The following is a 14,303-nucleotide window of genomic DNA, read 5'->3' on the forward strand; positions in this document are numbered from 1 at the left end:
ACCGAAGAACTCCTACTTCCTAGGAGTCTCCAACCTCCAAGAGTAATAAGATCAAGGGGAAATGCTCAAGACTTTCTTAAATCACAAATTCCTTTGGTCGAGAGAAGGGGAAGAAGTGGATCTATCACTTGATTGGAGAAGCTATGAAGATCTCTCACAAATTCCTCCGGAATCAAAGATTTGGTGTATGAAGATGTGAAAAAGTGTAGAATGTGTTCTAGCGTTATCTCAAAGTGAATTGTCAACCTTCTCCCCGAGTGTAAGAAAGCTATTTGTAGTGGAAGTGCTAAAATGGTCGTTGGAGTTACTTACCTAAGATCTTACCATACGTCCAGAGGCAAAAAAAAGCATCGGACGTTTGACAGAGCTACCGGTTGTTCGACTGCCAGAACGTGCACACACAAGGGTGAAGTGTAGAGATTCCACAAATGGGGTATTGCCAGACATCTGGTACTTTCCGGTTGTCCGGTATCTCGAGAGGCACTGGACGTCTGATGGTTACCGAAAATCCGACAATAAGGTTATGTTGGGAGACAATCAGATTTCCATATAGAGACAGTCATCCGTTGGAAGGAGGGACCGAACATCCGGTTGGGACTGGACGTCCGACATTTTGACTTTGCAGGGATAGAGCGGATGTCTGGCCTAGACCGGAAATCCGTCAATTTGGTTATGTGGTGAGACACCGGATTTCCGGGGGTACCGGACGTCTAGACGTCCGGTAACTACAAGTCATCCATTTGAACCAAAGACAAAGCAGAACAAACCCTAGGAGATAGTATGATGGAGAGTTTAGGGTACTATTATGTGTGAAGAATGAGATATATGTGGGTTTTGGAGCAAGTCAATCACGAGTACCGATGATCCACTCTTAATAGTGCGAGATCCCTATACCCAAGAGCCAATGGAAAAGCCTAAGCTATTTTTCTTGTATCTTTGTTCTTGAGAAATATACACTTGGTAGTCATGATCCATACATCAGTCCTTGGGGACTAAACCTGAGATATACTTGACAAACATGATTGGTCCCCTATATGTATATTGTCATCAACATCAAAATATGATTAAGATCATGATTTCACTTTTAGCCCCAAACTACTATGAGTGCCACGGGTTGAGCGGTGGATGCTAGGGGCTATGTGAGAAGAGTGTATTGACACGCGCGTGTGTGCGCACGCACACACACACAACTCACGTGCACACGTACAAAGTAGTATTAGACCTTATGAAGTTGAATACTTTTGCTTTGCATTTGTTGTTTACTACTTAGGCTACAAGTCCCTTTTATAGGACAAAACAAACCAAATACATGAGGATGACCTCATTGCTTACCTATGTACTAATTGACCTGACATGCTCATTAAATGCATGTTATCTTATCATATCCTATCCTGCCATGAGCAGGTTATCTTATCCTATCCTATCCTGCCATGAGCAGGTTATCTTATCATATCCTATCCTATCCTACCATGAACAATTATCTTATCCTATCCGGTTGCAGGCTATCCCTTGCATCCCTTTTTGACTTGTGCTGCAGCTTGTTCACACTAGCTGTGAATTTATCTAGACATAGTTTAATCCCAACAATCTCCCCTCAACCATGTCGAAGAGGTTTGACATTGTTGATCCCCACCCTGTCGTGCACCTCCTGGAAGTGAACACGGCCAAGGGGCTTGGTCAAGATGTCTGTGTTCTGCTCGTAGGTCCCAGTGAACTCCACGACCACCGTGCCCTTCTCGATGCAATCACGTATGAAGTGGTAGCGGAGATCGATGTGCTTGTTGCGGTTGTGAAGTATCAAATTGTTGCAGAGTTAGATCGCGAACTTTTTGTTGACTATGGGATCACATGGGTGATGTCTTTATTCAGCATCTCGCTAAGAAGTCGAGCCATCCAGATCCCCTGTCACGCTATTGTTCCCGCTGTGATGTACTCCGCCTTGCACAAAGAGGTGGTGACAATATTCTGCTTCAGTGACTGCCAGGTGATTGGACTGCTCCCAAGGGGGAAAACGCGCTCGAGGTGCTTTTCCTGGAGTCCACGTCGACGATGTGGTCAGAGTCGTTGTAGCCAACCAAGGTCTCACCATTGCCGCGGTGATACACACATTCGTGTGTGAGTGTGTCGGCGATGTAGTAGACCAGGTGTTTAACAGCCTCAAGATCAGCCTGCTCAGGAACCCGACGATGATCGAGATGTTCGGCCGAGTGTGCACGAGATACATTAGGTTGTCGATGACGCTCCAACATAAGATAGTGTTCGTCGGCTTCTCCTTGTTGAGCTTGCAATGTGACTTCATTGGGGAGTTCACGACATGGCAGTCCGCCATGCTCGCTTGCTTGAGTAGCTTGCTTGATTAGGCCGCTTGAGTGATCATGGTGCGACAATGCTCCTGGTTCACCCCCAACCCAAGGTAGTACCAGAGCAGGGTGAGATCGCTCTTGTTAAAGAGAATTTTTCATCTCTTTCTTGAAGTTGCGCACCTCGTGCGGCTCGGCTCCAGTGATGAAGAGGTCATTGACACAGATGCCAATGATGAGCATCATGTCCCCAATTCCATGTGCGTACACACCATTCTTGGAGGCTCTGTGATGTCAAGCTTGTGTCCTTCTTGGCATTCCACGCCCTTGGTGCTTGCCGAAGTCCATACAGTGCCTTGTGTATCATGTATAATCCATGCTTGTGTTCATCGGCTATGAAGCTAGACGGTTTGGACACGTAGACCTTCTCCTTGAGGTTGTTGTTGAGGAACACCAACTTGACATACTTGTGATGGACCTCCCAGCCCCAATGTGCCGCCAAGGCAAGGATCAGTCACACAAACTCGAGCCTTGCCACGGGTGCGAAGACTTCCTCAAAGTCCACCCTCGCGTGTTGTGCATACCCTTTTTCTACAAGTCGGGCCTTGTGTTTGATTATGGTGCCGTCCTTGTTCTTCTTCACCTTGAATACCCACTTGAGCCCAATAGCTCCATGCCCTGGAAGCAGCGTGGTAAGTGTCCAAGTGGTGTTATCATCGATTGACGATACCTCATCCAACATAACGCGATGCCAATAGTCCTCGCGCTCTTCCTCAATGAATGTGGATGGCTCCTTGGTGTCCATCAAATGCAACACCTCGTTGTCATCAAGGCTCTCCGCCAACTATGGTAGCTCGATGAGAAGGTCATCGATGCTTCGGTACTGGTGTGAGGCACCGGTGCTGTCATCAACGTCGATCAGGTCCGACCTCGCGATCGGTGGAGTTGCAAAGTGAACTGGCTCGACCTCACTTCGTGTGTCTGGGGTCGCTGAGCGTAGGGTTGTTGTGCCCACTATGCTCCGAACCACTGGGCTTGGGGTCGTAGTGCTCGAAATTGCTTTACCCAGGGTCACTATTGTGCTCGGGGTTGCTTCCCGAACACTAACACTTGTGCACACCATGTACTCCACAATGAAGGAGCTGCTCACTAGCGCCTCTCCGGCGCCTCCCATCCCCAAAGTGCCTCCTCATCAAAGACAACGCCGTGGGAGATGTGCACGCGCTTCGGGACTAGGTCATACATCTTGTATGCCTTAGATCATGTATCATAGCCAAAGAATACCATTGGGGTGCTCCGATCATTGAGCTTATTCAGGTGTGGGTGTGTCGTCTTAACATGCCCAATGCACCCGAAGAATCAAAGGATGTGCACGTCTAGCTTCTTCACGTACCACGACTCGTAAGGCATCTAGCATTCGACACTCCTTGTGAAGGAATGGTCGAGGATAAAGACGGTCATGAGCGTGACCTCCCCCAATACGTGCTCGGCACCAGGTTGGCCTTGAGCATGCTATGTGCCATTCCGAACATGGTCTGATTCCATCGCTCAAATATCTTTCGTTCTTTGTGAGATCGATGTAGTTGTCAGGTGTGAAGCAACTATGGTCTTCTTGGGCACTTCCCAGACTGATGTTCTTCGGCTGGCTAGTCCTCACATTTCTGTGTTGGACTTTATATCATCTTCAATCACGGGGAATGCCGCACCACGGGCCTACTCGCTTTGCCTTCAGGAGCCCAAATGCATTCACCACCTCATTGTCCAGTGCTCAAGGAAAATATGGTTTCAGGTCTTCAACCACTTGGATTAGGGGACATATGCTGAGACTGGTGCACAGACATCATCACCTTGGCTGGTGGCGTGAAGTGCAAAGAGCTAAATCCCCTCACCATTTTCACGATAAATTGCATTTGGCAGGAATGGAATCAATGCACATTCAAGAACATCTATTCCTTGACCTTCATGGTTACCAATCATCTTTGTAATAAATGGAGACTATGGCTTGTGGTGCGGCAACAAAAACATAGGGTAGGGTCTCTAGTAGACGAGCGTGAGTAGTCCGAGTGGTTCTCCGGTGGTAATGTGGCATAGACTAGGGTAGTCACCCCCTAATCATTCTTTTTTGTAACTAATTATGCATTTTGTAATGAATGTTGCACAAATCTCTTGTGTATCCGGGGAAAGGGTGAATGGATCATGTCTACATCTACCAATGCCAACAAAGATCTTGCTTATTCTAGGGTAAAAAACTATGACCGCATCTCAATGTAAGTACAAAATGGTGCACCGAGCTCTTACATATGCCGAGAAAAATAATGATGAAACGAAGCACACAATGCAACTACAAGTAAAATGTGTTGTTCAGCAAATTCCTACTCACAAGTCATCCATGCCATGGATGGTTGTGGGCGCTCAATGGTAGTCCATCCCTAGCTCCTCCGACGGATTCAGATGGGCCTGGCCAATACATAACGGAGTCGATATATTATGCCTTCTTTCTGAGATCGACGTGGATGTTAGGTGCAGAGAACTATAGTGTTCTCGGGCATCTCCGAGATTGAATTTATTTGATTGGTTGTTCCTCAAAAATCGGGGTTGGAATTTAAATGGTCTCCAAGCATGGGGTGTATGCTGCACCAATCGAACTGCTAGATTTGCCTTCATAAGCCGAAATATACTAACCAACTCATGGTCGAGCGTTCTTTCTCACCGAGTCTATTCTTAGGTTCTTCAACCGCATGGATTGGGATACATATCCCACTCATTCGATGAACTTGGTCAACTGATGGATAGTCGTTAGCGCCTCCGCTGGTGGTGTAAAGCATAAATAGCTAAATTCTCTCACCATCCTCACCATGAGCTTCATTTGCCCGGAATGGAGTCAACACGCCTTCAACAACGTCACTTCATTGACTTTCATAGTTGTCAAGCACATCTGTATTGCGTGGACACTATGGCTTATGGTGTGGCAATAAACATGTAGGGTAGGGAGTCTAACAGCCAAGTGTGAGTAGTCCGTGTCGGTCTTCGATGGCAATGTGGCACAAAGTGCGGATGGTCACCCCCAATCACTCTTTCTTGTAACCGATTCTACATTTCTTAATGGTAGAACACAAAAGATCTTGCGTGCTACAAGAGGAAAAATATGAACATACCATCAATGCAACTTCAAACACCACAGCCCGCACATTCTGAGAAAGGGTGAACAAACCATCAATGCAACTACAAAACGATGCGTGAAGCTCTTGTGTATTCCGGAAGATGAAAGAAGAGGAACCTGCCACCAATATATCACCATTCTTGCTATATCTTTCGTCATATCGTATATTGGTGCAAATTTAACTTTTCGCGCCATTGAGCTGAAGAACAAAGGAGGATACTACAATACAAGCATCTCTTAGGGTGCAAAAACAGAAAAATTCAACATGGACCATCCGATCCCGGACGAACGCACCAAATTCGAGCGGGAGAGCAGTCGAACAACTTTGATCGTTTTGTCGAAAACCGCCTGGCTAACACCTATATCGAAAGCAGGCCCTTTCGATGGCTCCCACATGACAAATCCAGGCCATCCATCCCAGATCCAACGGCCTACGTTCTATTTTTTTTCTTCCTATTTTTGCAGCCAAGGCGGTGAGGGAAGGACTGAACCAAGAAACCCAGAAGCTCGGGGTGTAAACCATAAACGGCAGCCACACTAACGACTTCCTCCCTCCGCCCCCTCTCTCTCCAACCCCTCCCCCCACTTTCCCACTCTGGAGTCGTCGTCTCTGCTCCGGTCTCCGGAGAAAAGCAAAGCCAGCGCCGAGCAGCAAGCCCCACACGCCAATTCGGAATCCTTCTCCTCCCCTCCGCCCCCGCGATCCCGCCCCTCGCCGCCTGCCTGATCGGCCTGCTTCCTGCCGGGGTAAGAAGTCCCGCCTCGCTCACGCCCAATTCGGTCCCCAATCGCGCGGCTGTTAGTTTTTCGGGTGATCGATTGCTGGTTTTTCGCGCGATTTGGAGGCAGATGGGTCGTTTGCGCCTCACCGTGTGCTGGGTTGTTGCGCCTGGTTGACGGATTTTGGAGGGATGGGCGATCGAGCTGGGAAGGGTCTGGAGGAATTTTTCTTGTTTTTCTAGGTTGAAGGGCTTAAAGTTCGTGTGTAGACATGTAGTATAGATGTAATTTTGGTATTTACAGAAAATGGGCAAAAAAATATTATATCTGTCATTTACAGAAAATGTTCTTGGTTGTAAGATAAGCGATTTTGGTACTTTCAAACGAGAATTACATGCTGTGTATGCTTGATAACTCATTTCTAATGTTCAGCTTGCTATAATTGCAGGTCTCGTGGGTGTACGGAAGAGAGCATTTCTTAGTTGAGGATGTACAGTTAATCTGCAGCAGCTCGAGTTGTAGCATTTGGATCTTCTGACATGGCTGAAGGGACAAGGTTTCATGGCATGGTTGGCGGTGGCGGCAAGGGGATGCAAGAGAACGAGTTCAATGGCTTCTTCAGCATGCCCTACTATCAGAAAATTGGGGAGGGCTCCCACATGTCTGTCGACAGCACTGACAACTACAACCTCGCCGGTGGCTCCGTTACCATGTCTGTGGACAACAGCAGTGTGGGCTCGAACGAGTCCCGCACCGTCATACTTAAGCACCCGGGCCTCCGTGATGCCCCGACTGCAAGCTATTCGGTTGGCAACAGCGTCTTTCGTCCCAACCGTGTGGCTGCGCACACCCTAAATGAAGATGCATTGGCCAGGGTTCTGATGGACCCAAATCATCCAACAGAGATACTTAGCAAGTACCAGCAGTGGGCCATTGATCTGGGGAGGTTGGATATGGGGGTTCCCTTTGCACAGGGAGCCTTTGGGAAGCTGTACCGGGGTACCTACATTGGAGAAGATGTTGCCATTAAGCTGCTGGAGAAGCCTGAAAATGATATCGAGAGAGCACAATCGTTGGAACAGCAGTTTGTCCAAGAAGTTATGATGTTATCTACCCTAAGGCACCCAAATATAGTAAGATTTATAGGGGCTTGCAGGAAGTCAATTGTGTGGTGCATTATTACTGAGTATGCAAAAGGTGGCTCAGTCAGGCAGTTCCTGGCAAAAAGGCAGAACAAGTCGGTACCTTTGAGGCTGGCTGTCAAACAAGCATTGGATGTTGCGAGGGGAATGGCATATGTGCATGCTTTGGGATTTATCCACAGGGACCTGAAGTCGGATAATCTTCTAATTGCAGCAGACAGATCCATTAAGATTGCTGACTTTGGAGTTGCTCGAATTGAAGTGAAAACAGAGGGGATGACACCAGAGACAGGAACCTACCGCTGGATGGCACCGTAAGTTCAATTGATGTTTGGTTTCATATGTACCCCCTCCGTTCCAAAATAGATGACCTGACTTTAGTACAAAGTTAGTATAAAATTGAGTCATCTATTTTGGAACGGATGGAGTATATAGTTATCTTCAACATTTGAAATCTATGGTGTTTGTCATTTAATTTATTTGCACATGCCAAATCCTGTATCCGCTTATACAGTTGTCAAACCTTCACCGTAGAACATTCAACTGCTTGCCAATAATCTATTACTGTAGTGTGATATTTACAAACTGTCCATAGAGATTTTTTCCCCACAATGTACCTGGATGCTCCAATTGTATGCACCGGGCTCTCATATAACTCAAACTGTACACGTTGTTGCCTTGTGTTAAACAGAAGTATCATCTACCTAGTGCCATCTTAATTTTGCATCTGATTAACAGCCTTCTGCTGCACCCCTGAAACGATTGAAGGTTGGACTAACCTTATAATTATTAACAAAGCAAGTCTATTATACAACAGTTCCAACTTTTTGTCCATACAAAGCATGGTCCATCGTAATCAAAATTGAAATATTGCAGAGTTGGCAACTGTTTTCTCAACAGTAGGGTAGTAGGGTACAGTGGCGGGCTATTATACCAGTAACATAACTAGCATACAATTTTCCCTTTTCTGTTTTATATATTAAATTCTCTTTGCATACATGGAGAAATGGTAGAGAATTGTTTCACTTCGACTGTCTCATAGTAACAAGCTGCTTCTGTTTGCTCCTCTCTCGCCAAAATTCCAGCATTATGCTGTGTATATAATTGATGATGTAGTGGTTGGTCTTTTTTGTGTGCAGGGAAATGATCCAGCACAGGCCTTATGATCATAAGGTTGATGTCTACAGCTTTGGGATTGTCTTGTGGGAGCTTATAACTGGCATGCTTCCTTTCACAAACATGACAGCTGTTCAGGCGGCTTTTGCTGTTGTAAATAAGGGTGCTCGTCCAGCAATCCCACATGACTGCCTGCCTTCCCTAACCCACATCATGACGCGCTGTTGGGATGCAAACGCTGAAGTTCGCCCACCATTCACCGAGATCGTCTGCATGCTTGAGAACGCCGAGATGGAGGTTGTGAGCCATGTCCGTAAAGCACGCTTCCGCTGCTGCGTTGCTGAACCCATGACCACCGACTGAAACTAAAGCAGGTTAGACTATCGCAGCGGGCATTAGGGAAGAAAACAGGTAAGGATGAAGAAAAGAGGCAATGCCAATGTGTTCATCGTTGTCAATGGGTGGGGTCTGTGTGCCTTTACCAGTGCGCATTCTGTCTTGTGTAAGTTGCACACCTCAAGTAAAAGTAATTTCGTATAGATGTTGCCTTGTATGCTAACAAAGACCAAATGGAGCTTTTCCGTGTTAATAATATCCGCTTGCTCTTGTACTCGTGCAAGTTTGTGCTTCGCATTTGCGTGCTGTTGTTCTTCATCATGTTGATTTCTGTGGTGTCGGTTGCCTGGACACTATGTTGTGGTTCATAATATTTTTGCCTTTTTCTTACACCAATTCTTGCTTGGTTGGTAACCTGTCAATTGGATCAATCATTGTCACTTGATCCAAAGTTTATGATAATCATGGTGACACTTCAACATATGAGCAATCCAGCTGGTGGTTTCATTTTGAAAATCACAACTTGTTGAGCTGTATATTTTAGTGTCTGTTCTGCCTCAGTATCAGCCACATACTGACCAGATTCAGGCTGATTTATATTGAAGACAACCGTGATGGTGACCCGGTTCTACATCTTGTGTGTCCTAACGCGAGCTGTTTGGATAGTTTGCTTTGAGGAGACAGGATCGCTTTCATTACCTGGAATTATATGATTATAGTCTGTTCTTTGATGTATGTGTGTGCACGTTCTACAGAACAAAATTATAATTTAAATTGTGGGCAAGTCAAATTAGACTGTTCTCTTCGGCCTGCGCAATGAAACAAATTAGTGTTATCTGCATAACAAATATGAAATCATATCGTCTATGATACCCCTCTTCCGGCGTAGCAAATGGTAAAAAAGATCGCCGCAAATCAGTAATGGAGATTACTGGTGCAAATGGCTTGTCAGGGAGAAGAAAATATACAAGTCGTCACTTTATGAAACAAATCATGTCCAGATTCATCAACAATGGTTTCAAAACGAGCCAACAAATGGCAGCAGGGTTGTACAATGGAAAAATAACAAGGTGACCAATGAGTATGTAGGTAACATTAACAGTGAGATTTTCCACTCTGATAGTAGTTGACAGGAGCAGTTCTTGCATAAGCTCTTCCTGGCTGTAGATCCAAAATCATACAGTGCGTCTCGCGCATCAATTCATCCGGTTTACGCCAAAGAAAGTGGATTCATAGCCACTGCTGGCGCCATCCATGGTGAAACGGACGAACTGAGGCGATGGTGCCATGGGCTGTCCTTCGGCACAGGACGCCGATGGAGGGCTCCCTCCATGTGGTGAAGGGCCCCGGCTGTTTTGGCTGGCACCAGTGAATTGGACGAGACAAGATGCTTGCTGTACAGGATCAGGTAATCCACAAGAACTAGCTGACAGAAGAGAGAGAGCACGCTGAAGATCCGGTGCTCCACCTAATTTTGAAGCGGTTACAGATGCGTCCGGACCTACAGGAATTCATCAATCGGTCAATCAAAAGGATTCCCTCACCAAAGTATGGACACTCAAGAACATCCAAATGTTGGGAGCAGAGATATCTACAAAGGTGAACGAACATCATGTGGCTCATATGCATTCGAGATATATTTCGATCGAAAACAATTGAGCAGAATTGCTGACAAGCAAACTGCAGTATATTTGGTTATATATAACTAGTCCTCCATGTTGAATTATGAGTATATTGCCCACCTTTCCTCGTCAGCTTAAGCTTTTGGTTTTAACTGTTTTGAGGCATGAGACTCAACAGTCTATTATTCACTATCAAGGAGTGAATGGACATACCAAAGTGAATTTGAGAGTTCCTATGCTTACTTATGCATATTACCAAAAGTATTTGCCATGACACCATTTTTTCACATGGGTCGTGACAAACATTTGAATATACAAGATCAGCTATTTGATATCATTCTTTATGCAATACAGAGCTGTCTAACCACAAGATCACTATTGATTGTAGTTTTAAATGTGTGATATTCATTGTTATAAAAAAATTGGTATCATTATAATTGTTATTTCAGCTATACCTGAAGCCCAATTAATCCAGTGCAATGTAGGTGCAAGTTGTTCCAACGGAAATTCATAGTAGTGATTAACTGATTAATCATGTTGTAAGTAGGACATTTAACTACATATATCCAAGCATACTAACGTTTATATGTAGGTGCAGGAAAACTAGTAATATATGTCAATACTGAAAAACAACTTAAGTCAAATCACCTCAGGCTGAAAAACTACACAAAACATAAATTTTGCCACACAATCTAGCATAAAACCTCTTTTTTCTCTAACAGTCCAGTTCATTTAATCTACAATGATTCTTTTTCCTGATTCTTAAATGTAAAGCCATCAAGGCTTTGGAACCAAAGAGCAATCAGTTAATCTACAATGAGTATTTTTTCTGATTCTTAAATGTAAAGCCATCAAGGCTTTGGAACCAAAGAGCAAAGACTAACTACTCCCTCTGTTCACAAATGCAAGACATTTTGGCAGTTTAAACAGCCAAAACGTTTTACATTTGTGAACAGAGGAGTATATATATCAATGATGACATTTTTTAATGGGGAAACATTCCCACTTGTTGGGAACTATAAATGCTCGTGAACAGCAGGAGTTCAAAGAAAAAAAAATGAATGTTGGCAGGAGAGTGCCAAATCCATTGATTAGAAAGGGGCCTTACAAGAACAGCCAGAAAGAGGAATGCACCGCATAAAAGCGAGTGCCAAAAAAGAATAAGTGAAAAAGCGGGCTGATTGGCTCATCAAGGAAAACCGGGTGAAAACCTAAACAGCGCCTAGCTAGTTCAAAGTAAGCTTTGTAGTGTAAGATTCACATATGTTAGAGAATGAGTGAAGGCCAAGAAAGCATCCTCCTCGGTCTGACTGGGTGGAGTGGAACCACATTTTTATAGTGCTGACTTTTCCGAACAGAGAACCGGAGTTTGCTCTCTCCGATTCAAGGATTTTCATAGGAAATTTTATACGTTTGTCATGTTCAAGAATTTTTCCTATGCTGGTTGTTCAATATGTAGGATGGTAACCCGTAGGAATTTTTCCTACAGGTCTTCTGTACTCCATTCTAAAATAATCAATTGACTCAAACCAGTTGGGATGATTCCTATATTATTATTTTCTATGTACAATCAAACATCTTTCAATCCTGTGGGATTCAAGATGGCATGGTATTACAATCCAACTTTTCCCTGTTCTGATGTTTTTGGAATCCCACGAATCAAAGAGGCCTACATTACATGTAACATTTTTTGCCCGTAATAAATGTGCCAGACCACCTAGGAAAGAAGATACTAGCACGCAGCTTTTTCATCGATGTGAACTGCGATAGATACAAAATGACTGACAAATCATACCTTTCATTGGTAGCAGCTCAGCTATGTCATGACTCAGTGCTGGAACAGCATTGGGTAGATGAGATTTATCAAAATGAACTTGTCCATTGATTGATACTTCTCTTATTTCCTTCACTTGCGGAAGCTTGAAGTCAGATGGGCTGTCCCATGGAGAACATGGGAAAGGCCTTGCATGGCTGAGTGGATCTTTATTCCAGACAAAACTTATTTGCCGTCTATCATCTGTAACATCAATGGCAAAAGCATTTATTATTTGTAAAAGGTATAAGAAAGTAAAAAAAAAATCAAACGACTAGCTATCATCTCATATATCAACTATTGAAGATAATTTCTGACTAATCATGGCATTAGCGAAAGCCGAAACTCATACCTAGCTCAAACACAATTTATCGAAGAAGTTCAACTCACAACCAGCCAATTAAGCATAAAGAACAGTAGTTTCAGTGCGATATGGTGTGGAGAGCAAGGAAAAATACAAATCCCGCATAATTACCCACTTAAAGTATGGACATATTACCAAACACCAATGACGACGGGAGCCTTGCCGGTGTAAAGGAGAATGCGTCTGGCTGTGGTTTCCGGCGCCGAGCATTGTGATCGGACAGCCGCCTCCGGCAGCTCCTCTTCTTCTGGTCGAACTCGGACAGCGCATGGAACCTTGATCACCAAAGGCCAGGCAATCAGCAAAACCACAGACAGTACTGCAAATATAGACTACTTATATATGTACCAACTAAGATCTAAGAGTATGCATACACAGAGGAGAAATCTCCACACAGTAACTGAATCACAGTAGCCACAGCACAACAGAACTTCAGCCCAACAGTGCACACACGCGCGGGACAAGTGCCCTGCCAAAACTGGAAACAGGTCTTGCACAGCCGTTCAGCCATGCCATGCAGCACGATTCTCCACAGGTCGACAGTACTATAATTGTGGGGAAAAGGCATCTTCGCCTCCCAAATCGGGAAACAAGCCGTACCCGCACAGGATAACCACAGTTTCCGGACACACACAAAAACACAAGGCTCCCGGATTAATCAACTGACGACGAACAGAATTATAGCGCGGCGCGTTTGCACCATGGTCTAAGGAAGTGCGGAGTTCGCAGATAGACGGGGGGTCGTTGAATCTCCTGCTTCCCGGAATTCCAAGAACGAAAGACACGCGCGGAGTAGAGCAAGAGCAATCGCAGAAAGATCGAGCTTGCAGCTTTGCAGAGAGAGAGAGGGAGAAAGAGAGAGGGCAATCGCAGAAGTCAAAGAAAAGCACGGCTCCGGCGAGCAGCCAGGGTGCAAGAATAAACTCCGGCGAACAACCTCGGAGCGTCAAGAAACACCCACCGGCTGCACTGCTGGCAGAAGCGGCGCTCCTGGCCGGCGACGACGACGCGGGGGAACTTGGTGTGGGCCTCGCAGACCCGGTGCTTCCGGTGGTACTCCTTGGCGTCGCGGAGCTCGACCCCGCAGCCCTCCACCTGGCACCTCACGCCCCCTCCTCCTCCGCCTCCGCCTCCTCCGCCGGCCGCCTCCCCCCTGGCCCGCTTCTCCTTCCCGCGCCTCCCCGCCGCCTCGCCGGAGGAGCCCGGCGCGGCGGCGTCGCCCCAGTCCCAGAGGAGGTGGGGCGGGGAGAGCGGGGTGGACTTCGGGGCCGTCCACTCCATGCGGGGCGGGGGCTTGGTTGGTCAGCTTGGGATTTGGGGATCGAAGAGGAGATGAACAGTGTGGACTGTGCAGGAGAAGAAGAGAAGCAGGGATGGGGGAAGAGAGACTTGGAATAGAAAAGGCAAAGTCTTTTTTAGTGTTCGGTCCCCTCTCTCTCTCATTTTCCCCTTTCTTGTTCTTTCCCACCATTTTTCTATGCTTGGCTTGCCATAAGTGGATTGTGGATGGAAATCGTTTATTTTCATCCAACTTATAACAGCGACACGTAAGTCGCCTCGTCCTAGCGACGCGTGTCCCGCGTGGCGTGGACCTAGCAACCTTATCCTCTCCGCGTGCCTTTCGTATCCCTCATCTCCTACCGCTGCAGAAGCAAATCCCCATCTCCTCCCGATGCAGGATAAGCAAGCCGCCACCGGCCACCGGCCCGTCGTCGCGGCAACCACCGCTG

At 45.9% G+C, this 14,303-nt stretch overlaps 2 protein-coding genes across 2 annotated transcripts; one reads left to right on the forward strand and one right to left on the reverse strand.

Moving 5' to 3' along the window:
- The first annotated feature begins 6,022 nt into the window (after nt 1-6,022).
- On the forward strand, nt 6,023-9,067 carry LOC119316341 (serine/threonine-protein kinase STY13-like). Its single transcript, XM_037590657.1, has 3 exons — nt 6,023-6,207; nt 6,629-7,636; nt 8,462-9,067. Exons 2-3 carry the CDS (start codon nt 6,720-6,722, stop codon nt 8,799-8,801), a joined length of 1,257 nt encoding a protein of 418 aa, XP_037446554.1. The 5' UTR covers nt 6,023-6,207; nt 6,629-6,719; the 3' UTR covers nt 8,802-9,067.
- A 614-nt stretch (nt 9,068-9,681) lies between these two features.
- On the reverse strand, nt 9,682-14,017 carry LOC119316342 (squamosa promoter-binding-like protein 4). The gene is made up of 4 exons (XM_037590658.1): nt 13,535-14,017; nt 12,709-12,848; nt 12,192-12,413; nt 9,682-10,275 (listed from the first exon to the last, which is right to left on the reverse strand). Exons 1-4 carry the CDS (start codon nt 13,852-13,854, stop codon nt 9,971-9,973), a joined length of 987 nt encoding a protein of 328 aa, XP_037446555.1. The 5' UTR covers nt 13,855-14,017; the 3' UTR covers nt 9,682-9,970.
- Nucleotides 14,018-14,303: the final 286 nt, after the last annotated feature.

The sequence above is a fragment of the Triticum dicoccoides genome, chromosome 6A, assembly GCF_002162155.2.
Source record: "Triticum dicoccoides isolate Atlit2015 ecotype Zavitan chromosome 6A, WEW_v2.0, whole genome shotgun sequence".
NCBI classification, from domain to species: Eukaryota; Viridiplantae; Streptophyta; class Magnoliopsida; order Poales; family Poaceae; genus Triticum; species Triticum dicoccoides.

What these genes read in the sequence shown, in the direction of transcription:
- LOC119316341 (XM_037590657.1), top strand. Translation starts at nt 6,720, where the DNA reads ATGGCTGAAGGGACAAGGTTTCATGGCATGGTTGGCGGTGGCGGCAAG. An exon ending in ACCTACCGCTGGATGGCACC is followed by an intron (nt 7,637 to 8,461) that starts GTAAGTTCAATT and finishes TTTTGTGTGCAG; the next exon opens with GGAAATGATCCAGCACAGGC.
- LOC119316342 (XM_037590658.1), bottom strand. Translation starts at nt 13,854, where the DNA reads ATGGAGTGGACGGCCCCGAAGTCCACCCCGCTCTCCCCGCCCCACCTC. An exon ending in CCCGTCGTCATTGGTGTTTG is followed by an intron (nt 12,414 to 12,708) that starts GTAATATGTCCA and finishes TTGATGTTACAG; the next exon opens with ATGATAGACGGCAAATAAGT. An exon ending in TGAGCTGCTACCAATGAAAG is followed by an intron (nt 10,276 to 12,191) that starts GTATGATTTGTC and finishes GAATTCCTGTAG; the next exon opens with GTCCGGACGCATCTGTAACC.